Source organism: Phycodurus eques, chromosome 20 (assembly GCF_024500275.1).
Source record: "Phycodurus eques isolate BA_2022a chromosome 20, UOR_Pequ_1.1, whole genome shotgun sequence".
NCBI lineage: Eukaryota > Metazoa > Chordata > Actinopteri > Syngnathiformes > Syngnathidae > Phycodurus > Phycodurus eques.
Window position 1 is genome coordinate 7,791,601 of NC_084544.1, and position 25,295 is coordinate 7,816,895.

The 25,295-nt window shown below is 40.9% G+C and overlaps 1 protein-coding gene across 2 annotated transcripts; it reads left to right on the forward strand.

The window, feature by feature from the left end:
• The first annotated feature begins 763 nt into the window (after positions 1-763).
• Positions 764-25,295, forward strand: dennd3a (DENN/MADD domain containing 3a). 2 transcript variants are annotated; one of them, XM_061665129.1, is made up of 30 exons: positions 764-1,002; positions 4,738-4,830; positions 5,599-5,754; positions 5,838-5,973; positions 6,053-6,168; positions 6,256-6,377; positions 6,446-6,557; positions 6,927-7,046; positions 8,232-8,330; positions 8,425-8,544; positions 8,629-8,744; positions 8,818-8,973; positions 10,217-10,313; positions 10,396-10,499; positions 11,284-11,489; positions 11,564-11,723; positions 11,790-11,946; positions 12,841-13,057; positions 14,296-14,375; positions 15,049-15,228; positions 15,300-15,470; positions 16,003-16,132; positions 16,376-16,483; positions 18,984-19,081; positions 20,942-21,096; positions 21,630-21,696; positions 21,926-21,998; positions 22,085-22,203; positions 22,557-22,694; positions 23,285-25,295. In XM_061665129.1, the coding sequence occupies exons 2-30, from the start codon at positions 4,750-4,752 to the stop codon at positions 23,477-23,479; spliced, it is 3,789 nt and encodes a 1,262-aa protein (XP_061521113.1). In that variant the 5' UTR covers positions 764-1,002; positions 4,738-4,749; the 3' UTR covers positions 23,480-25,295. The 2 variants fall into 2 exon arrangements, with proteins under 2 accessions (XP_061521113.1, XP_061521114.1); XM_061665130.1 differs by having other exon boundaries at positions 11,790-11,940.

Genomic DNA, 25,295 nt, shown 5'->3' on the forward strand with positions numbered 1-25,295 from the left:
AAATGTATCGCCGGTCACATAAACACAGACACAAGTCATAAAACATAATTTGTTTATATTTAGTTTTAAAGTAACTTTCGACTGGGAGCAGCAAGTCACTCACTCATTCATATACGTCGAGGTCTGTCATGTTTATAGAAATGAGAATTGAGATTACATTTTATTTAATCATACATTTGTCTGTGGTATGCAATTCAGAATGTAGTACTTTTATTTGTTTAATGTAACAAAGGATGAAAGTCTTTTGTTCTTTTTATAATACATATTAAAAATAGATAGCTTTCCATTGGCTTCCTATATTTTCATTTCAATGATATATTAAAGATTCACCTGACAGTGACACAAGGGACCAAAAAGAGGGCAAAAATGTTGAATAATTTAATTTGCAATAATTGTATTTGAATATTTGATATACTAAATTTATCGTAAAATATTTATATGCATACCATTTATTTTATAAAAACATTTTAATATTAATTTGTATTGCTTCCATTTGATTTAAGAACAAAAACATATTTCAAATATGTAAATTGTCATTTTGTTTCTATAATGTTTAATTGCATTTCATATTGTTCATAAGTGACATTGTACATGAGTGAACGCGCTGCTCCTGTGTTAGCAGTTCACGAAAGAAACAAGGTAGTAATTGGATCAATCCACAGCAGGTGGCACCATTGCAACCTTCTCACTGCTCGCCTTCTCATCCGGGGGAACGAAAACGGAAGTTACTTTAATGGTGAAACTCGTTGCCGGATGTCGAGTTTGCATTACGGCGAATTTCACATTCGCGCGGGCTCACCTCGATTTTTTTTTTATTTATTTATTTTTTTTCCTCCACGTTTGCGTTACCACTAAATTCACTCACTCTCTCGCTGGGTGAACGAACGCGACATTCTGGGCTTCTGTTTCACATTCCGGTCTCGTCCGTGTCGTGGAAACTTTCGAAATGGTCGCGGGACTATGTGGAATTAGCAGCTTGTCTGTAGAAATGTTTAATTGAAGGTAAGTGATTATTTTTTATTTTAATTTTTTTGGGACGTCGTAACTAGGCGCCGCTCGTGTGCCAGCTGACCCAATAGCATGCACGGCTGCACAATTTATTGTTTCGTGAAATGAATAAAGTTATATTTAAAAAAAAAACTATTTAATTGAACTAACCTTTAACAAGTCGACACTGTAATTCTAAACTTTGAGACGCTTCACAACGGTAATGTGTAGTGCTAAAAGGGGCTGTATTTTTTTTTAATGATTTTCAACCTTTGATGTGTTTAAAATGGTTGCCCACTTATTTCTAAAAGTCAGAATACAGGATATACAGTAAAATACATGGGGGGAAACTACACTTCTGTTTCTCAGGAATTGCAATAATGTCCCTGGGTCAATTTGACCCATTATCTAAAAGTGTCAAATCCTAATAATGAGAATTATTAACTCCATCAGTCATTATACTCCTTTGCTCTGACAATTGAAAGCAGTGTTAAGTACAAAAATGAAGTCTTGTCACCCTGAAATTGGACTTTTCCCGAAGTAAGAATAAATAATGTTTGTGTACACTGAGGCTGTTTCAGGTCAAATTTTACCTGTCACTGTGTCTGCTAAAATGGATTTTTAGCTGTACCAGTATGCGTGAAATCAAGCACAATGGTGGCAATCTTGAAGCCGTGAAACTGTACATGCCACGAATGTGTGTATTTTTCATGGAGCACAGTGTTTAGTTTTCAAAAGGGAGCTTCAAACAGTCCCGAGAACTGTCTGTGTTCCACCACATCGCTGCAAGTTCCTACAGAAACATGCATCTGTTGGTCTTTAGCTCTCCTGTTGTTTGTTTCTTTGGTACCCCCAAAACTCTCCACGTGTCGGTGTGACCCCGCTGCATGTTAAACCGTACAAAAACACATTTTCCTAAAGAACGTAAATTAGACATTTCTGCCCTTATTTAAGCTCCTCGTGGCATTTTGGTGCCAAGGAACTTTGTTGAAGTCAGTTGAGGAGCTTCATTTAGGCAAAAGTGGTGCTTTGCTACCATCTTGTGGCATCTATAGGCAATTATAAATCTTTTAGGGGGGATGTCAACTACTCATGGATTTTTGCTGTTCACGGCAGGGCTCGGTCCCTATCGCCTGTGAATAGCGGAGGTTCACTGGACACCCAAAAAAAATGTTATGGGTGAAAGTGACCCGCTGTGTGTTTAAATACCAAAAATAGAATAATACAAAAATAACTGAACAAACCACAACATTACATTACTAACTCGTCAGTCAATATTTAGTGCACCAACAACTAAAACCAAAAATAATTATTTTTTTTGTGTGTGACTGTGTATATATATTTTTAACACAAGCATTTTTTTCCTTCAAAGTGTGACGTAAAACATGTATTAAAATATTTATAACATACAATAAAAAGAAGAAAAGAGCACAGTTAAAGACTGCAGAAGTGTTATCCTAAAATGTTTGAAATGGATCAGTTTGACCCACAACATATGAATGTTTTTAAATATGCTTTCACTTTGTCCACCACTTCCATGTGGGACTTCTTCAGCTTGTCAGCAGTGTTACTTCAGTTCTTTAAAAACACCTGATGTGAAGATATGAGGCCAAACTTGTTTTGTTCCTGTCGCTCCGACTATGCTTAGCTTTATTGCTATGAGTTTGTGGTTAAAAACCTAAGTATCTGTGAATTCTGTGTGTGGGTTGATACAGAAACACAAGTTCTGTAATGTACAACGGCGCATAACAGCTAAGTCCTTTACACGAAAATCATTTTAAATAAAGTTTTTACATTTTAAATATGATTTCGTCTCGTTGTTCGAGTCAGCACTCGGGCCGCGTCCTTGAAAATGAAAAACAGGAAAATGTAGTAACCGTCCATCATCGCAGAAGTAAACCTTAGAAATAAGGAATGTCGTAACTTCCTTTCATCACTGAAATTCTTAAAAAAAAAAAAAAAAAAAAATTAACTGTGTTGAGTCAATCATGACTGAAAATCATCCCTGACCATAAGATTTATCAAAGAAAAAGTTTTAAAATTTGCTCTTAACCCCCTTGTTATGTGGCAGGTCAAGTAGATCCATTGTAAAGGTTAATAAATACCATAAAACATGACTTAAAAGTAATGTTTTTTGGGGGGGGGATATGAATGAAACTACTTCTGCTTTGCTGCTCCAGTTCTTTATCGGTGAGGAGTAGGATTTTTAAATTCAATTCTCCATAAGTTTTTTGTTGGAAGCCAGTGCAGCACAGCAAGCAGAGGGGGGACATCGTGTATCATTTCTTCTCCTCATTGTAGTCAGCACTCGAGTCACTGCTGGAGAGTTTTTACGACTTGCTGGAGCAAGCAAGCAACTAACCGCTATTTCTTTCAACATCACATCTGCATTTTGTTAAGGATTTTTATTTTGCTGCCTTGTTCCCACAAACCCTTTTACCAACATCATGGGGGGTGGTTTAAGTGTGTGTTTCCATGACACAGTCAGCTGGAGGCCGGAATGGCCTAAAGAGAAACACTTTTTAAAGGTTAAATAAGGAAAAGGCAGAGAAGATGACACAAGCGAGGTTTTGAGTTTAGAAAGAAAAAGAGGGATGAAATGAAAGCCTGTGTTTTAAAGTGATTTTTGCTTGTAGTTGTAACTAATTCAAGTCAGATGTTTGGCTAATATGGAAACGCTTAGCTGCCTTACAGTGCACACAACATAGAGGATAGAGTGGAACCTCTGTCAAAGACAAAGTTGGATATTTGATTTTGTTCAAAACAAATTGCAAATTCCCCCCTAGGAAATTCTGGAAGTGAAAAAAAAAAAGCCGAAGCACTTTAAATTCCTGTATTGAACAAACGGTAATAAAAGAAACGCGTAATAAGCACATTCATACACGAGCTGCTGGATCTACAAGTGACGCCCAGGGTCTCAACGCGCAGACTGGCTAACCTGAGCAAACAAAAGCTAACTGCACACGCACGTCACCTATTCAAGCAAAACCTTCAAAGTCACAGATACTACAGTGTAGCATGTGAGGATGGTAACCCCCAAGTGGACACAAATAATGCCTACACCTCACATACATGTTTTGTATTGGTATTGTTTAATAATGCAAAATATTTTTTATGTGATTACTTAATTAATCGATGGGATATTCGGTCCACTAAGAGGAAGAGAGTAATCAAGCCCTACTGAAAAGCACAGTTTCTTGTGGCGTACTCCACTAACGATGCCTGGATGGTGATACATCTTTTGGAAAAAAGTGTGGCAAAATTCCAAGGAAACATCAAATGCAGACCGCGAGTGTAACTTGCACGCTGAGCTGAGGTCTCGTGCTCGTCTGATCGGTGCCGCATTGAAAGCGTTTTCCCGAAAATGTCAAGCCTCGGCCTAAAACTACTGTGTTGAATGTCTGAGTTCATCTGGAGGGAGTTTCACAACGGGATGCAGTATACATATTTATCTAGAAGCGCATGTGTCACCACATCATGGGGGAATTCTGCTGGCTTTTATTTGGTTGTTGCTGCTACCTCACCCCCTTTGCTTTGGAGCCCCTCATCTACACACATTACTGGAAACGTGAGTGAGTCATGTTTCTATCATCACACACACACACACACACACACACACACACACACACACACACACACACACACTATTCAGGGAGGTCTATTAGGTCCATGTCGGGATACAGTAAATTTGGACAAACTATTACTATGATGTCATCTCCCCTTAACCCATGTCCATTTTTTTCCTTTCAGTGTGTTGTTACAATGGCAGAACTGCCCTCTGGACTGTTGGAGACATGCGTGGTGGTTGGAGCCTCCAGCGATAAGCTCAGAGATGTATACCAGGTATCCATAGTTTTAAAAAATCATATTTTGTCAAAGCTCTGCATTTTCTTTCCTCAGGCTCTACTCGAATACTATTGAATGCTATATACTGTACTATTGCCTGATGGAGGGCTTCAGTTGCTTGTTTATTTTCAAACTGCCTGTAGTGAGTGATGTCATGAACGCTGTGATCTCAACATCTCTTGAATCTGGCGCGCTTATAATGGTCAAAGGAGACTCGCATCTCTCTCATCTACTAACAGTTAAGCGTTTAGTAAAGGGAGCAACGGTGCATTTTGACTGGAGAATATTTTGTTTCATTATTATTATTATTGTATTGTTTTGTTGTATGTACAGTGTGTGTACATCACATTGTACAGTTTGCACCAAACCTGTATACGTCTTAATTTGTATTTGCTTTTATTTTCCATTGTTTTACTCTGCTGTCTGTGGCCAGATCGGCATTACAAAAGATAAACTGTTCTTTGCTATGGACACTGCAATATGATGGGCCACAGTCTCCAATTTGCTGCAGCGGCCCATTTTCTTGCTGCCCTCGGCCTCCTTTTGAATAAAATCTGAAATGGCAAAAATAATCACACATGCTAACTTGAGTTTACCCTGTTGCTGTGCTTTTTCCATGGCTGCTGTTGTGCTATACTCCAGTCACCACTATGCTGCATCGGCCCATAGAGTTTCTCTTTCCTCTAACATTAAGGAGCATTGTTTTGTGTTTTTAACCATCAACTACACATTTTAAAAAAATATGTTCTCCTTATTTTTGACCAGCTTCATCAACAAAATAAGTTTGTGGAAATTCCCTTACTGGAGGCAGAGGTGCTGCAGGTCCATGTCCCGCCTTTTGTCTCCAAGGAGACCAATTCCAGTCATGTGATTGGTCCCACCTTTAGCCGTGTGCAGCGGCGGAGAAGTTTCATCAGGAAGGTATTTTGTAATTTGGGACCTGTTAAGGGACATTTTTTGTGAAAGGTTTACAATTGTTTGGAACTTGTTGACCGTTCTTGTAGAAGAGGCGAGACCGTGCTCCAGACGCACGGCATAACGGGGAAGCCGCCAATCAGTCGGAGGTATCCTTGACAACGGAGGACATCAGCGTTCCGAAGGATCTGGACCTTATCGCATTGCCCCAGCTCTGTTTTCCCGGTATGTCTGTCTGATCCTTGGCATGTCTTATTGGAATTTGGTTAAAAACTTGAATATTTCACCTATTTGTGCTGGTCAGGTGGTCTTCAGATGGCCAATGAGCAGAGAGAAGATACTTATCACTTCTTGGTTTTTACCGACCTGTTTGGGAACCGAACTCATGGAGTTGTAGCGCAGTACTACAGATCTTTGCAGGTGGGTTTGTCTTTCAAGACGACCTTCTTTTTTAACAAGCGTTTTTACATAGTCGTTTCTGATTGGCTCTTTTTGTATTCCTGTCAGGAAGCTGCCTTCCAGAACGGCCATCGGTGGATTTCTTCAAAATATCGTCTTTTCACGCCCTTCGCCGTGTGTGTCATCTCCAAGTTCCCCTACTACAACGCCTTGAGGGACTGCTTGTCATGGTAATACTTTGGAGTGTTCACGTTTTTGAAAGGCAGCCAATTGGTGCGTCTTCCTTCTCCTCTTTTAGTTTGCTGGTCCAGTTGCGGCCCACGAGACAAACCGACTTTGCGGAAGCCATGAAGGAGTTTTCTGCCAAGTTGTCCCTCGTCCCTTTACCGCCTCCCGGACAACTACACGTGGTCAGAAAACTCTCATACTTCCTCATGTTGAATGTATTTCGGAATATGATCCTTTACTCAACTAGAGATTATTTTTTGGTATAATTTATGACAAGTGAAACATGTTTAAAGGGTAGACATTATGTAAAATCGACTTTTCAATTTCTTGTTTGCAAATAGTTGCGTCTTTGCAGTGCCTATCAACAACTAAGTAAATCATTTGTTAGCTGCCAACAGTATTTCTGAAAATGAGTCTGTGAGCTGAAAGACTTTATGTCCCACAGAAGGCATTGCTGTTTTGGTTAGCAACACATTTGAAATTGACTGCTATTTGAGAAAATACAGCATGTTTTTAGTTCCTCTCCATACTCAATTTGGCTCTGTGTGTAGTCCTTTAGCCTCCGTCCCCTGCAAGTGGTTCTTCCATCCAGGGAGGACCAGGATGGCCCCATTATCGACGTGGACTTGCACCTGCCTTTACTGTGTTTCTCGTATACAACACTCCTCCAGGTATTGCTCCCGAACATTTGCCAATCTTTTTACACTGCGGTTGTGCAACACAAAAGTAGACCAGCATGTCGCTGTGTTTGTTTATGCATGACTGACCTGGAGTTTGAACTTAAACGTAGCACTCCCCAACAGGGAAATCTAGCGATGTGCAGCTGACTAAATTGTGTTGTTGTTTTTTTCCCCCTTAAATGTTCTGATCTCCTGTTTCACCACTGGTGTCATATCAATCAGAATAATGCCACTTCACTTGTCAAAGGCAGCGGTATTGTCTAAACAGGACATGCAGGATTTGCAATTGCCTTTCACAGCATGCCATGTATAAAACTGCATTAAAAGATAAGGACATATGCAAAATGCTTATAGCAGTCAAATACAATATATATTTTATATAAAACATACGAGAGTAATACTGCGGTGCCTTGAGATACGGGTGAGCCAACTTTTTTTAGTTTTTTTATATGCGAGCCGTCATTGGGACGATTGTTTTTGCTTTGACTTGTGAACATGACATACAAGCGCTGTGTGGTGGCGATAAACTCAATTCGGCACACGTCACAATAAGCAGCAGTTTGGGAAATGTTGAACATATCATCAGAACACATGCCACTTTGTTGAAGTTTACTGTCAAACTAAACATAAAGCAAAAAGAGTTACACGTATATTTAAAACAACCAAACTATGTTGCCTTAAGAATGCCCCCCGCTTGCTTAATGCTAACATAATTGAAAATCCCATTGATATGCTGATGGTTACCATCTATAGTTGAGGTTTTACGACCCGTCAAGCAATGCATATTTGAACACAAATGGTGGCACAACACATGTAGACGGACAACAATGTGGCTGAAAAGGATTAATGGCATTTCCATTCATTTCAATGGGGAAAAATAATGTTTTATGTCAGAATCCTCGCATCTCCAAAACCATTCTTTTTCAGGAATTAAAAAAACAGCACATTTTTTTGAGTTATTATATATTGCATTAAAGTTCTTTAGCTATTTTCAACACTTTTGATTGGTTAATAGTTTGTAAAAAAAAAACAACTAAATAAATGTCAATTTGTCAATAACAGTTGGCTTGCTAGTGCAAAAACATGTAAATTATGAGTACTATACGCCATCTTTCCGATCTAATCGTAAAAAAATGAGTACATATTAAAAACAAACATCGCCTTCCCTCCTTTTAGATTTTGTCTTACCTTCTTCAAGAACAACGGCTGGTCTTCTTCTCATCCGACTGGGCCAGACTCACTCTGGTTGCAGAATGCCTGCTGCTCTATCTAAAGGTCGGTAACTGAGAAACGCCATGCCGGCGTCATCTTTGGAATGGTTTCTCCTTTCTCTGTATCTTATCTTTCTTCTTTTCCTGTCCCGATGCAGCCTCTCACCTGGCAGCACCCCTACGTTCCTGTGCTGTCTCGAGGAATGCTGGACTTCCTAATGGCGCCCACAGCCTTCCTAATGGGCTGCCACATTAGTCATTTTGAAGAAGTCGCTGCAGTGAGTACACAAATTTGTCATCAAGACAACATATGAACTTTATTGTGACATATTTTTGAATATAATCTCTTTGTTTAATTCCAGGAGACAGAAGATCTCATCCTGGTGAATATTGACGATGGCATTATTCAGTCATCCTGTGCGGATGTCATCGACTTAGCCACCATTCCTCTGACTGCGGCTGAGTGCTTTATTTCTAGGTAACAACATAATAATGTATTAATGTACAGCTGGTTGATCGTAAAATGGCTTTGTGCGTGGGCGGATGTGCAGAGCTGAGTCGCTCCAACTTCACTATGACTTGGAGCTGTGTCACCTGGGATCGGCCACCGAAGCCAATGCTTTCCGAGCTCAGCGGCGAGACTGGCAGACACGACTCAACAAGCAGATACAAAACATCTGCCTGGAATTGCTGGTCAATATCTTCAGGCAAGTGTGTACTGTGTGTGCGTGCGTGCGTGTGGTTAAGTACAGAAAACGAAAGGATTTCATCGGCCCAGGTTTCCTTTGCTTGTACAGGATTTAAAGGGGACATATAGTATTTGGGGTAAATACTTTTATATAAATAGTTGGGTCTCTGTAATTTTTGGACTAACTGACGTCAACTGTGAAATTAAACAACCAAATAAATCTTTATCTGGCTATTTGAAAAAGTGTGCAAGTGAGCCATTCAGAATTTTGCAAATTGTGGCGTCACAATTTGGCAATTTGCATAGTTGCCTCCACACTGAGTTCCAAAGGTCCACCAGTTTCAAGTGGCGGCCTATGTCAAAGCCCAAAGGTGAGCAGAGCTGCATTAAGTTTTGTTCGATGCACAGATTACCCTTGGAAAAAATGACCTCAAAACAACAAAAATATTAAAAACGACATTTTGTCCCTAAAATAATCCGATAAATCTACCAATAAAATTAGTATGATTTGACTTGATAAGATTCTTAAAATTGGAAATTTAAAAGAAGTATTTTTGTCCTGCAAAAAAAAAAAAGACAACTGTCTTAAAGAAAGTACAGTAAGATGTTTCACTCGAAACAAGATAAATTCACTAGGCAAGATTTTTTTCATGTTTGCAGTGAACTTTCAGCTCACACTGTTAGGGTCTGATAAGTGGTATATACTTGATTGCTCTGTGTCGACGATATTGACATGGTTGGTGCGGTGAGGGTATTTGTGTTTGCCCGTGTCTTCTCTTCATGCACCACATGCATGGATCGGCACTGTTTTTTTTTGTTTTTGTTTTTTTGGTCACAACCCCCTAGCTCCTCCCCTGGTCGTCATGGTAATGGCTGTTGGCCCTGCAGTATATTGGTCAGGTACTCACTTGTCTTTTAGACAGTTCCACGGCACCTCAAAGCAAAAGAGAAGACAAGAAAAAGTATGTGTTGTAATGCTTGCTCCTTGGGGTATTTTTACAAAAGCATGCCACAGACATGTTATTAAAACACCCGGAAACTGTTTTAGAGCGTGGGGGGAAAAAATTCATATTTTTCCTTTATTATAAAATCCACATTATGAATGTCATTAAAATGATCAAGTAAACATCAACCCTAAATAAAAAAAGTAAATACTCACCCTAGTAGCATTTTAGATGTTGAAAATGTATACATTTCAGATGCCATTTTGATTTGGAGTGTTCTTAAAGTGATTAAAATGTCCATCATGTGTCTTCTATCAGAGGGGTCCAGGACTTTCTCAACCACGAGCACAGAGTTTTTAACAGTGAGGAGTTTTTGAGGACCAGGGAGCCAGCGGACCAGCCCTTTTACAAGAAGGTAAACTATGAATTACATGCGTGTCACATGAATACCAAATGCCTGAACTGACCCTTGGTGTTTTTTGTTTGTTCGCCCTCAGGTATTAGACACTCACATCTTTCACTCATTCCTGCGAGACAGGCTCAACAGGAAACAGGACAGCTTTAGCCGCATGGAGCAGAACACGCGCAACCTAACGCACAGGTGTGTTCTGCAAACTCTTTGCATGTAATTTTTGCTTCTCAAAGTCACAGACAGGCTCAGGAAACGTGCGCGTGTCCTGCTCGCTGTTCAAAAATTTAGCTTCCTATTTTGGAAATGATTTAGTCGTGAGCTTTTTGTCAACTTCCTGACTGCATGTTGTAGATAAAACCATGTGGGAGGTGCTAATGTGGAGTCCCATTCCAGGGGTAGGGAACCTTTTTTCCGATCAAGTTTTTATGAAGTCCTCTGAGGGCCATACTGATTTCATGAGAAACGATGACACAATGTAGCAATGGAACATTTGTATTTAATTACATATTGTGTTCTTTATGGATTAAATGTTTTGGGGACTTTTCAGTAAAAGTTCCTCTGAGGTTTACGTTTTTTTAGAACTGCATGAGGGGCCAGATAAAATCGACTCGACTGTGTCTTTAGATCAAACTGTCGCAACCTTTATGTTGGCTGTCGGCTATTCCACCAGAGAGGGCTGTTGGTAGTCTTGAGGTGTATGAAGTTGTGGTTAGATTCCCCAGAAGAGGGAGTGAAGGGAGACACACATGCACCCTTCACATAAAAGATAACTATATATATAATAACACTATCATAAAAATATACATATAATGTGTAAACATTTTATGGTCAGGGGTCCATCGGTTCCTCACTGTCACTTCTTTCAGGGCATTGCGATTTGACATGTAAAATAAAAAACTGTGTTAAGCAGCATTCGGTAAAATTCTTCATCACAGTAGATCGCTGTTTGACTGCCAGTGTCGTCGTTCTGCAGGAATCGCGGCGTGACTGATTCCCCCCGGCGTCCACCCATGTCAGAACTGTCCCGGAACGGCTACAACAGCTACACCAGCCCGGACAACCGACTGAGCAAGCGCCTGGGAGCCAGCATGCCCAACCTGGACCAGTCGCTCCACGAAACTCACACCGGCATCAGTCCCGTGAGGCCGGCCTCTCTCCGGAAAATGGCCCCCGACATTGGTGTGTTTTGTAGACTGGAAGAGTTTTGTCAATTCAAGTCAAATAATGAATTTTCCTCATTTATCCTATTCCAGGCTTGAAGTTTCCTCAGAAGGTTGTCAAGGTTTTTCGCCTCCCTGAATTCCCCCCTCCTTTGGCATATCAATACGTTCAGAACTATTATTCGGAAATGGTTGCGAGCCTAGGCAAGGCTATTAGCGCTACTCCTCCTGATGAATCGGCTCTGCTGGCGAGGTACTGAGGAAGTGCAAAGAACTATTTAAACATTTTTGTAATTCCAATGAACCCTCATTTGTCCAGGTATCACTACCTACGTGGTTTGGTCAACACAGTGTCAAATAGACGTCTGGACGCTTTGGAGGACTTCCAGAGTCTTTATAAGACCGACTCCGACATCTTTCCTTTGCAGATGGTTAAATCTCTGGTGGACTCCCTGCCAGAAGCTGACTGTGTACAGGTTTTTATTTTATCCAAAACTGTTGATGTTATGCAGTCATTAAAAGAGACGTATTACTATTTTTTTCCACAATTTGTAAGTTCCCAAGTGTCTTTTTCTTTTTTTTAAAAGGTCTCTGACATTGTTCAGACAAATAATCAAAAGATAAAGACTTGTATAGCACACTGAACATCCACTTGTAACGCTCTGTCTCTTGAAAATGAACCACCAATAGGCTTTTGTTACCCTGACAGCCAGGGCCCGAGCTAGGGCATTGTAATTAGACAGTGGCCACAGTCTTATGAAAAAAGTGATGCCCCTTAACAACATACTAAATGCATTATTTGTATTTTAGCATGTGGAGGCAGCATTTCATCAACAAGCTGCCTTATTACTCATTGTCAATTAGTGTATTAGTTGATCTGTGCATGTGGCACATGCAGCAGACATTACCAAACACAAATACCCCATGTCCCCACATCAGCAACTTCCCTGACCATTTGAGTATATGCTGTTTATCAGAAGGTAAAGCTGTTAGTTAAGGCTTGCTTGTGCTATCACTGCAGCGCTGCTTACATTTGGGCTTTGACATGATAAAAACGGTGGCTCTTTATCCAGCCTTGCTGCCTAGTCATGGGTCGGGTAACTTGGTGGAGGGATGGTTCTTATGTAGATTAGTCCCCCAGTTACATCACAGTGGAAGGAAAATTCAGTATGGCTTGTTCACAGACACATTTATGGAGATGGGCAACTTTCAAAATTTTCTATATAGAATTTAATATTATCATATAGCACTTGATCGGTAGGCAGGCACTCTAGCGACCCAACTATTTGTATACGAGCGATTAAAAAGTAAAGTTTCAGTAATATGTCCCCCTAAGTAATACTAACTGACTGGGAATGCATTTGTTGTAGGCGGACAGGCGGCCAGAACTGAAGCGTCTCATCAGCCGCCTCAAGCGGGACCAGGAGCGCGAGTCGCACGACGACGAGCAGGAGGAAGGCGCCGTAAAACGCTTCCAGCTGCCGAAAAAGTACATGCAGTTGGAGGAGTTTGTGAAGTGTGTCCAGGAATCCGGGATGGTGAAAGACCAGGGGACAATAAATAGGCTTTTTGATGCTCTTACTGTTGGTAAGTACGACATAAAAGATCTCACTTTACCCTCTCGTAGACACTACACCCCAATTAGTCGCCATCCAATAGACAAATACACTCTTCCCTATGGATGTAACCGTATTTCTCTCAGTTCAAAGAGGCTATTGTCAGCACACGGGCATTAAAAAGTTAACTGGCGAACCTATTAAGACCTTGTTGCCAACTAAAACAGCAGCATCAAAGGACAAAACCCGTCACTCAGATGAAAAAAAGTGTGGCCACTTATTCCTGCTATAGTATTAAATATATGATCTTACGTGATGTGAAGACATTTAGCTCTCTAGTTGACTGGCAGGGGGTCGCTCCACAGTGTTGTGTGCATCGATGTACTTGTATATGTTCCAGGGGCCAATGCTAATTTTCTATGTAAACTCCACTTTTATTTGACATAAAGTGTATTACCGTATACTGGTAACATTGTTTAAATGATATTATTCTGAAAATGCACAAATAAAGGCCTCCCCTCATCTGGAGGTGAAGAAAAAATAAATTCCTCAGGCCATTATTTGGGGTATACTTAAGGTTTCTCCCACAACTTCTCAAAATGTTCCTACCACAGCACATACGACTTTCTCAGGTTAATGATTTGCTCAAATTCTTGAAGAAAAGGAGGCTCTTCGCAGGCCCTGTGGAGGCCAATATCGACTCCTGTAATGAATATAGCCACCTTTATAATAACAGACTGATGTCTGTTCTCGGGGGGGATGTTTCTCTTTATTTTCTTTACACTACATTACACAAGAAAGACTTGGATGTGTTTCATACATTGTAAAGAGCTGCCTCTGTGACCTGGCAGCATTCCTGTGAGTGATTAGAACAAGGCGAGAATGAGAGATAAGACAGTCCTGGAGAGGGTAAATATTATTCTACCTTGGGGGAGCCAGAAACAATTAAACATTGCTGTAACTCTTTTCCTCTTTTTCTTTGTATCCTGTTCATTTGATGTGTCCATTAAGCTGCAATTGATTGCTTTTTTCCGCTGTAATTTATCATCGGGATGTCAGCTGCTGCATGCATGAACAGAAATGGCTGTCCTGGACTTATTTTTGAAATTGTATTGTAGTGGTTTGTTGCAGTATGGCAAACCTTTTCCACTAAGTGATCCTCCTCCTCCATTATGTTATGATACAGGTTTAGTGATGACGCAATTAAAATACAAAACAAAAAGAAATGAGATATGAGAAGGATGTTTTTGCTGTTGTTATTCATTTCAGGGCATCAGAAGCAGGTTGGACCCGAGTTGTTTCGTGTTTTCTACACCATCTGGAAAGAGACTGAGGCTGAGGCACAAGAGGTGTGTATGCACCTTTAGAGGAGACAACTTTCCATTTATTTTTTTCCACCATTTAAAACACTTCTCAGGTGTCTTAAACAATATCTGCCATTCGTGGGTCACAATAGACAAAGGATAAAGAATTACAGAGAGGTAATTGTTTCCAATTTAGCAGATTTGTTGCTATATTTAGCAGATTTTCCGACCCTGTTAGCATTTATGTAAAATGGAAATGACTAGTGACTAATCCAGTGACTTTTTGTGGTGTTATTTGAGCCTTTTGGAGACTCTGAGACTCCCTCCACAGCAGGAGACATTCACCCCTCCGCGTCCAATATTAAGCCAGTAGTGACTTTTCTGACTGAGGATGTGGCAACACTGGCTACTAGTAATCCAGCGTGTGAAGAAAAAAAAAAAAAAAAGATTTGATTTGTAGTTTCAATCATGGAGGATGGACTTAATCACCAAGCTGCCTAGTTATACTTGTCAAATAATGGTGCAGTTCTGTGCATGCAGCTGACACCGCGCGTTAGCTTTGCTGAACATCGAGAGTATATGCCAGCTATCAGAATTCAGTGCTGATAATGCTAATTCCTGCGAACACTGCAGCTGTTTTGCTTTTGGCTTTGACATGATGGCCGTGGTTCGAAAATGGAAGATCGTTACCCCGGTGTTGTGCTCTTTGTTATTTGAGGTATGCTTGCCTGCGTCTGTGTTGGAGCACATCGAACCCAGCGAGTGCGTCTTCAAGCTGTCCTCCTCGGTCAAGACGAGCCGCGGCGTGGGCAAGATCGCAATGACCCAGCGGCGGCTTTTCCTGCTGACGGAGGGGCGTCCGGGCTACGTGGAGGTGGCGCAGTACAGAGATTTAGAGGTAAGAGGAAAAATTATAACAGCGATGTAACAATGCTCCACATGCTTAGCTTCTCCTGATTTTCTCTACAGGAAGTAAAAGTGTCCTCGGCTCCTTTCCTGCTCCTGCGAATCCCCAGCTTGAAGTTGCGCGTGCGGGGCAGAAAGGAGGCCTTCGAAGCTAATTTAAAGACAGAGACAGAACTCTGGAACCTAATGGTGAAAGAGATGTGGGCTGGACGCGACATGGCTGACCAGCACAAGGTAACATCAACTGAGGGAGTGTATACAGTATAATAAATAGACTGAGGCCTTCCTTTGTGAAGCCACATGTACAGTGGATATAAAAACTCAACACACTCCTTTTCCAATGCCAGAAGAATTGCAACTGCCTCGTGCTCTAGCAGCATACCTAGACTGTAAACAAACACAGTGCAGCTTAGCTTCTGGCTACTGACATCATGGCCAGAGATATGCTTTTGGCAAAACGTTAAGTCATTTGAAATGGCATCACGTGAATGTGAATATCAGAGCGACACAGAAAAATAAACAGCTTCTCTCAGGCTCTTAGGATTGAACAAAAGTAATAACAAATATCGTTATTAGTCTTTTCATAGCTGAATAGTTCACTGTTCAAACTGTCACTGTTGCACTTGTCTGCATCCTTAATTTCCTAAAAAGAAGACAAACTATTAGGGTTGCACTTTCCTCGAAAGACAAGATTTAAGATGTTGTCTCATTTACAGTACCAGACTTTTGCATGTGATTGTAGCAACCAGTGGTTGTTTGTTTCCAGGACCCCCATTACATGCAGCAGGCCCTGACCAATGCCTTGCTGATGGACGCGGTGGTGGGCAGCCTTCAGAGCAGCAAGGCCACTTACGCCGCTTCCAAGCTCGCTCACTTTGACCGGATCAAGATGGAAGGTAAACCACAAACAAACTGTCATCTAGTTTACTTTACAGTGGAAAACAACAATGTTTTCCCATAGGAAATAATATATGTGATCTAATTGCAGAGAGCTGCAGTCTAGCTTGTTTTGTTAAATTTTGTCGGTATTTTATTCCGGAAATTGCTGTTTGAACCCCAAATTGTACCACTCCCCCGCACCTCCAAGTTTCCACATTTTTGCATTGTGTTTTTCCATGGGTTGGTTTGTGTATCTCCAGTGCCAATGATGGTTCCCAGGACAACCGCGGAGACGCTGAAGCACAAGATTAACCCTTCCTTGGAACTCGCCGCGCCTCGTGCCATTGACGTTCTTCTCTACACGCCAGGTAACCAATACAAAACACAGTGGATCTTTATCATCTTATCACATGTAGACACTTCTTCCAAAGCTGACTGTGTCGCCATCTGTTATAAAGACGCCCATAAACATTCTCAGCTCTTCTGGTGTCCTCTGCTTGAACACACCTAAAAAGGACGCATGGGCAACTACGGCAATTATTCAAAAGCAATAGCTTGTATAAACATTGCAACCTGGATCACGTTGGTAAAGCAAAGCAAAGCAAATTTATTTATATAGCGCATTTCATACACAAGGTAACTCAGTAGTAGTAGTCTCATTAGCTTACCTTTGCTGGCTAAGCTTGCTAGCACCATGGATAGCGACAAGGCCTCACATTAGTAGCATAACAATAGCATCTTTGGTTGATTGTTCGCGTTTAACTTAATGTATTATTTACGAGGTTTGTCGTTTCATATACCAAACAAGGAGTGAACCACCTCCATACTAATTTAACCCTCCTGTTATTTTTCAGAACAAATTGACCCGATTGTAAAAATTTAGAAAAATATTTTTTAATTTTTTAATTATTCAATTACATATATTGTTTTAAAAAAACAGGATAAAACTTATTCCTCCTAATTTTTGCTCTTAGGTTTTTGCAAAGTAAAAAATAAAAATAAGTTGACTAAATAGCAGTGGGTCACAGAAACAAACGGGAAGGATGGAGTTTCATATACCAAACCAACTCCATACTGATGTAAAATTCCTGTTGACCTGTTGTAAAAAATCTACAAAAGCTTTTTGAAAGATTTATAACATAAATAAATAAATAAATATGTTTTCAATGGCCATACAACAAGCCATATGTGTATGGCTGATATTACCAACATTTTGACACCTCTTACTTGTAAAAGCGCATGCACCAGCAAATTATTAAGGCCACTCTCTGGAAACGAAACTAAAGTTTGATACCACTCCTTCAATATTGCTTTGTACCAGAGAGTGGGAAATTATGTCATTATTCATCGTAAAGGAGCAAAGGTTCTGAACTGCATAATAAAATACCCCATTGGTGATGCATGTAGGTATCTGAATACCTGAGGATGTACTTCCAGTGGGCATCTGGTGCCACTGAATACCTCCTTCTTGGAGCAGGCTGACTCAGCGACTTCCTTCTTCCTGTCGCCTCTTTGCAGTTGTGTGGGTGAAAAGAACAAACATGACCATTCAGATGGCTGTCAGGCTCCTCTCGCTCCGCTCTCGTTTGAATGTAGGTCACTGAGTTGAATTCCTGGCACTTGGCCACAGCGCTCCCTCTTCGCCTGTCAAATAGCTTCCGTTCACTCCCCTCGACGTCATGCCTCCACCTTGTTTTTGAAAATAAACACCTCTGGCGTCTGAGTACTTGAATCTGACCGTTAGCTGAAGCCGGGTGGGGTTGTGTTTCCATTCGTTCCTGAAGGAGGACATTTTTACAATTCAAAAGTGGTTAGGTCTATCTGTGGTGGTGGTTCAAACTCCTTGTTTGGTATACGAAACGAAAACTCATAACCCTCTTGGTATGTTTTTTTTTTTTTTTTTTGGGTACATCAAAAATGTGTCATATTCAAACCTTGCAAATTCCAAGAGAATTAAAAATGTAAGATATAATACAAAGAAAAACACACAAAATAAGGCCAGCAGACTATAGTGGATCCACGCATACTCGCAGTTCGGCACTCACAGATTCACCTATTCGCAGATATATTTCTAGATTTCTTTTTTTCTTTCCTTTTTATCTTTAATTTTTTTTAGGTGGGGAACCAACTCCAAAAATGCTTATTGACTGGTTACCTCTGCTTATTCAAGAATTTTGGGGGTTTAAAAAAAAAAAAAGTTTTTATTTTCTTCCCAGTACAATTATAATGTGCATCAATTATCTGCAGATTTTTGTTAATTCGCGGTCCGGCCCAGTTCCTATCCCCCGCTAATAGCGGGTGTCCACCGTACATCTTATCTGAATCATTTTGTTAGTTTGTTTTCGACCTTTTAAAATTTCTATACATGAATAAAACATTATAGATGGTTTAAATCAGTTTGGAGCTGGTTCACTCCTTCTTTGGTATGTGAAACAAAAACTCTCCTATGTTAAGTTTATCTCTGTTGTCCACCAAACATGTTCATGGGTTAATGTGACCTGATGTTAATAAGTTTTATCCAGCGGCACGGTGGACGACTGGTTAGAGCGTCTGCCTCGAAGTTCTGAGGACCGGGGTTCAATCCTCGGCCCGTGTGGAGTTAGCATGTTATATATATGTGCGTGTGTGTGTACACACACACACACACACACGCACACAACCACCACCACAGATAGACCTAAGCGCGCGTGTGTGTGTGTGTGTGTATGTGTGTGTGTGTATATATATATATATATATATATATATATATATATATATATATATATATATATATATATATATATATAAAACCCTGACAGTTGTTGGTCACACCTTGATGATAAAAGTATTAGCGAAATAACTGTGTGTGCGCGCGCTTGTGTGTTTCAGGTCAGTTGTGGGTGTCGGTAAGCGGAGGCAAGGTGATGGTGTTCGATGCCTCCAGCTGGTCCCTGACGCACACTTGTCAAGTCGGGAATGCAAGACTGGTAAAAAGAAAATGCACAAAGTGAACAAAAACTACAGTGGCCTGGAAGCATACACACAAGTTACAGCAAGCACACTTCCCAGGTCCAAAACACATAGCAAATCGAGCGTATTCTCCATTTACGAAATTGCTAATGTTGTCTTGCCTCCATCTGTACAGAATACACACCGGTAACACTACCTTGTGTTACCGGGCAAACCATCCATCCATCCATTTTCTGAGCCACTTCTCCTCACTAAGGTCGCGGGCGTGCTGGAGCATATCCCAGCTATCATCGGGCAGGAGGCGAGGTACACCCTGAACTGGTTGCCAGCCAATTGCAGGGGACGCATAAACAAACAACCATTCGCACTCACATTCACACCTAGGGGCAATTTAGAGACATCAATTAACCTACCATGCATGTTTTTGGGATGTGGGAGGAAACCGGAGTGCCCGGATAAAACCCATGCAGGCACGGGGAGAACATGCAAACTCCACACAGGCGGGGCTGGGGATTGAACCCCGGTCCTCAGAACTGTGAGGCAGGCGCTCTAACCAGTCGTCCACCGTGCCGCCCCGGGCAAATGCATGACACTGACATCAGCCACATAAACATGTTTTCCTCCCATTAACATTGGCTCCTTTGCTGGCCTCTCTCTCAAACGGTTTTTATGTCTCCGCCGTGTTCATCAGTGAGCCATCTCGCTGACCTTCAGTCACATGAAATCGGTTAACTTGGCTATTTCCCACACGGTTACGTTTGAATGACACCTCATTATACTGGAAAGTAGATCATTCTTCTGTGTTTCAGTTGAGTAATTTTATAGACCAGGTATGTCCAAAGTCCGTTAAGCCACGTTTAACCCTCCTGTTATATAGCGGGCCAAAGTGACCAGCTTTAGTTAAAAAAGTGTGTGTGTGTGTGTATAAATTGTTGAATGAAATGGTTATTATTGGAGCTAAGAAGACATAAACAATGTTTTTTTTTTTTTTTTTTTTTTAGTTTCTGACACGTTTGGATAATCAAACACCTCCTGGGGTTAGCTCAGCGCGTTGTCCATCAACCCATTTGTTGTGTATGTGATGCTGCGGTGCAATCTGACTGTGCAGCAGAATTGCAAATTGTTAAATTCGGGGGTGTCTAAACTTGTGACGGCATCTCTGCGCATCTAGTCTGAGAGATGCTGACAAATTGATTTCTGAGTGAACCGCAAGAGATTTTGGCGTAGTTGTACAGTGATAGCAAATTGTATAGTAATAGTATATTGATTTTTTTTTCTTCTTCTAGTTTTTGTTTTTCAAACGGCTCAATTTGGCCAGCAACATCTCAAGGGGGGTTCATTTAAATTGTGACTGCTCAGTCATGAACTGAGGCAGTTGTTGGGTACACATTGGTGATCAAGGTATGAGGAAATAACTGATTGACTACTTTATGAATGTATTATTAATAATTTCGCTGATATTGTAAAGTCTGTGATTTATCATTCTGAATTCATTTTCAACACTAAAAAAGACCAGCCGGATTAGATTGATTTTTTTAATGTAATAATGTTCCTGGGTCGGTTTGACCCGAGCCTGTCTCATTATTAACTAACCGTGCATATACATGAAATGAACCATTATAAGGTATTGTCTATGTTGATCAAACAAATTTTCAACATCAAATGGGTAAATGTTTCCTGCTATATCATAAGGCTTGAAAATTGGCCTGTGCTTAGACATGTTGAATGACTCTGCACCCGCTAAATTGTCGTGGAACATGTTTGCCTTCTAGTGGAGATATCGGGGTAGTACACAATGAGCTACCATCGACCACTAAATTCAGGTCCCAGTTATATATATTGCGAGCCTCATCATTCCCTTCCTTCCGTTTGTTTAGAACTGCATGCTGGAAGTAGACAAAGACCAAGTGTGGATGGGTTCAGATGATTCTGTCATCTACATCATCAGCATGGTGGCCATGGTCTGCAACAGGCAGCTGACGGAACATAGGTCTGAGGTCACCGGACTCGCTCTTGACACTGACAAATACAGGTGAACCATTGCAGGCAACACAGTATTTGGGGAAAATTACTCAAAATATAGCATTGCTAACAAAATAACAATATATAAATCTCAATAGTGATGACAGTGGCTTTGAATTGTAATCTTAAAGCATGAATTGTAATCTTAAAGCATGATCATTTGGAGCATTGAGTGTATATATAAAGTGTCTTGCATTGGTAATGAAGTGGTACATGTTACTGCCTTACATGCATACAGCACGGGTTCGATTCCCGGGCAGTCCCCCAATACGCATCCACTGTCGGTCCCAAGTCTGAATAAATAGGAATGGTTTCTTGTTGTCACCTTTGATCCAAACTAATTTCTCAATTTGAATGTACCTAAGTTTCACTAATTCAAACAGGATTTGACCAAGGGCTTTTGTATGATATACGTAAATGTACACTCTGAATCAGTTCTGGATTAAATTTCACTGCTTCTAATTCAGAAATAGTTTTCACCCACACTATTTCATTTCTTTTGTACATTTTCGCCCATGATGACATCATTGTATTTTCTTTCAGTCAGAAGGTGGCGTACTCCTGCAGCGCAGAGGGAACCGTCATGGCGTGGGACGTGTCCACATTGCAGGTCAGTATTAATTGCAGAAAACGTGTACATTTATTTTTCAGCCATGGTTATTTACTTTCCTGTGGAACACTTGCCAGCTGTTTTGAAGGCTGTGTGAAGCGACACACAGACACACACAGATTTTTAAAATGTTTTATTTTTATTTTTTTTGTCCGCGAAACCACTCTTGATGAGAGGAAAAAATCACCACGTTTAGGTGTTTCTTCTGCATTCTGTGTCACCCCCTCAGGTGAAGAAGAACTTTCGTCTCTCCTGTGACCGCCTGCACTCAGTGCACAGTTGCAACGTGACACTGTGGTGCTGTAGGTGTCTCGTGTCAGTTTTATATGCTCCACAAAAGCCACCACAGAAATCAATTTAACTGGCTGTTCTTTCTCTTTCCTTCCAGGTTCCAGGGACAGCATCATGGAAGTGTGGCGGAACGGCTCTTTAAAGCATCGTCTGCACCTGCCCGAGCAACACAAAGGCTCTGCGGCGACATTCAGCTCTGTTCTCTTATTGCTTGAGGTAACACACACACACACACACACACGCTTACAGAGGACAGAGGAAGTGGCTGGTTGACTTCCAAGTAAAGTGAATTTGTTTCATGCTCGGACTGTCACCAATGTAAAATATTTATGATTTATGTATGCAATGTTTTAAGTAACATTTAATAGCTGTGATATAAGTTCAAAACTAAGTTAACCAATGCATAACAAAACAAAAGTAAGTGAAATGATTTATTTTTTAGGTCGATCCTATTGTGTAGTATTGGAGGTTTACCAGTGCATGTAGAAGGGGTAGGGTTAGGTTTGAACCACATGTTGGTTTATTCGTGTGTGTGTGTGTGTCTGTGTGTGTGTGTGTGTGTGTGTCAGAGGGAGGAGGTGTGGAGCATATGCGCTGATTCCGGAGACGTATGCATTTGGCACACGAAAGACACGTCAGAGCCCTACCACCGCGTGGCGCTACAGGACTGCACCGGATGCCACTGCATGATTAAAGTGAAAAACCAGGTGAACACATACACAAGTACACTAATAAAGTTTACTCTTGTAAGAAACAGTTTTTTAAGCATATGTTGTTTCTCATGTCTATTCAGATCACTGACATCAATATTTCACATTAGATAATTAGTTTGCCAGGTAAGCCTAACTACAGGAGCACTACATATACACGTGAAATGGTAGTTTCAAACTGACCATTTACTGTCCTGGTCAAAAAAAAAAAAAAGCTTAAGAGATGTGGTAAAATAGTGTTAATTTAAGACAACACTTCACCACAGGCTGCAACAAAATACAGTTGAAGCTGTGGACGCTAAGTGTATAAAAGGGGGGAAAACCCATGTTGTGGCTATCTGCCAAACTGCTGATCGTTGTGAAGTGAGCTGAAATGAGTTCACTGTTACCATACTCTACCTTTTGCGTGCAAGTCAAAGCAAAAAAATCAGCCGAAGAACAGCTCATGTCATGAAATATTTGTAAGGTGGTCACTCAAGGCACCACTGCTTCGATAAACGGCACCTATTGAGCACTCTTTGATCTACTGTAAGTATCCGGTGGTTGTGGTCATCTCGGCAGTGACACACAATTGCTTCTCTTTGTAGGTGTGGGTCGGCGGAGTTGGCCGCACCTCCACCAAAGGGAAGGTCTACATACTGGACGTGGACCGCCGTCTGGTACTCAAGGAACTCCACGGCCACAGCGACAAGGTGACGGCGTTGTGCTCGGCCGAGGACCGCTACATCCTCAGCGGCGCCGCCAAGCACGACGGGAAGATCGCCATCTGGAAGGTGGAGTAGGAGGTAGTGTTGTTTACAATCGGCGTCATCTACCTGGACGGCTCCTCACAGGATGTATTCACTTGCGCACACCTGTGGAGGAAAAATGGAGACTTGATGCAGAAAAGCAGTTTCTCCTTCACCTTATACCCTCAGTATCGAAAGAAGTATTATGTTTTTTTGCTTTTGTAAGCCAGCCTGGCCTCCAGCTGTGAATTCAGTTTATTGAAACTTTTTATTCTGCCTGGGAGTTTTGCTTTAATGGCACCTCTTGGGAGAAGTGGCCATAAAGACGTTAAAAGACACTATAACCCTTGCATGAACCCAGTCATGAGCTTACACAAGTTATTTACCGGTAAGAAGTACCATAATTTCACTTTATTGCTGCTCTGTATCAACTGCTTTGACACGAAATACAGGGATGAACTCGACCTGGCAACTTTACACTCGGAGAGCCTTAACAGACCCATGTTAAAGCAGACATTTTTCTGTCTCGCTGTTTTTCTATAAAGGGCACTAACACGAAATTTGGAGACGGCGTCGACACGGCAATTGTACAGCTTTGTAAAAGCAGCCATTTTTCAGCCTTTTTCCCCACCGCTATTCTGTATAAACTGCACCAACGCAGAATGTGGAGATGAAATTGACCTGGCAATTTAAAGATTTTGGATGTTGTATAAGCAGTAACAGAGGCTGGCATTTTCTGACTTTTTTCCATGTCTCTGTTCTGTAAAAAGGGCACTGACATAGAATCCATGGATAGATTTGACCCAGCAATTTTCTGCCATGGGAGTATCAGAACTGCAACAAACGTATGTTAAAGCAAGCATTTTTCCGTCTTGCTGTTTTTCTTTTAATGGCACCGACACGGAATGACGGGGACGGAATTGACACGGCAATTTTACATCTTTGAATGAATTCCGAGATCCCAGGAAGTCATTGTGAATTTAACACCCCACACTCACGTCTCCTGCCCCGTTGTGTTGAAAGCAATTGTCAACCGCCCGAGACACTGGCATTTTTTGTCAAATAATTGTGGCAATAATCCCATTTTTGCTGGGTTTTGTATAAAACTCTGTTTACAGCTACTATACAGCAATTTTGAGGGATCTCTGTATAAAATGGTACAGCATACTCTGTGGTGTACATCCTGGTCACTTATTGTTGCCTTTGCCATATTGTACCAAGTAGCCTGGACAGAAGATGCCTGTAGTTCAAAAAGTTAGTTTTTGATTCCCGTCCTAATATGACAGAAGTCAAATTATTCAAATTAAAACAAGAAAAATAAGGCCAGGAGATGCCTCAAACATATTTATATATCTCTATTTAATCTGTGCACTGTAGATCAATAGGCATTTTTACTGTGTATCTGTACATTGTATTGTTAATTTCAATATAATGGCACGTTCTGTTGCGAAGGAAGAAACTTACCAACTTTGTACTGTAGTATTTTTTTTTTAATGTGATGCTTTGTATGAAACAAGACTTGAGATTTTTAACAGTAAACACAATGTGCAAAAGTCGACACTTTTTAAAACGTGTATTTGTTTTTTGTCCACCAAATTCAGTTCCCACTTTCTACCAGAGGAGGGCGCTGTTAGTGCTTGTAAGTGGCAACAAATAATGTGATGCACTTCCTACTGGAGGAAAACATTGGAGTCTGTCCATGGGGCTTTTTATGCGTTTGCTGTTCTCTTTCTTATTAGTTCATGTAAAGTACATGGCAATGCATTATCTTTTTTTCAAGGGGACATATGTAAAGTGGATCTTTTAATTGTTTGTATCCAAATACTGTAGCTTGGTTTCTAGAGTGCTTGCCGACCCATCAAATGTGAAA

Excerpts from the sequence above, each read along its gene's own strand:
- dennd3a (XM_061665129.1), top strand. The coding sequence starts at position 4,750 with ATGGCAGAACTGCCCTCTGGACTGTTGGAGACATGCGTGGTGGTTGGA. Across the intron at positions 6,169-6,255 it reads AGTACTACAGATCTTTGCAG|GAAGCTGCCTTCCAGAACGG; the intron begins GTGGGTTTGTCT and ends TATTCCTGTCAG. Across the intron at positions 6,558-6,926 it reads CTCCCGGACAACTACACGTG|TCCTTTAGCCTCCGTCCCCT; the intron begins GTCAGAAAACTC and ends CTCTGTGTGTAG.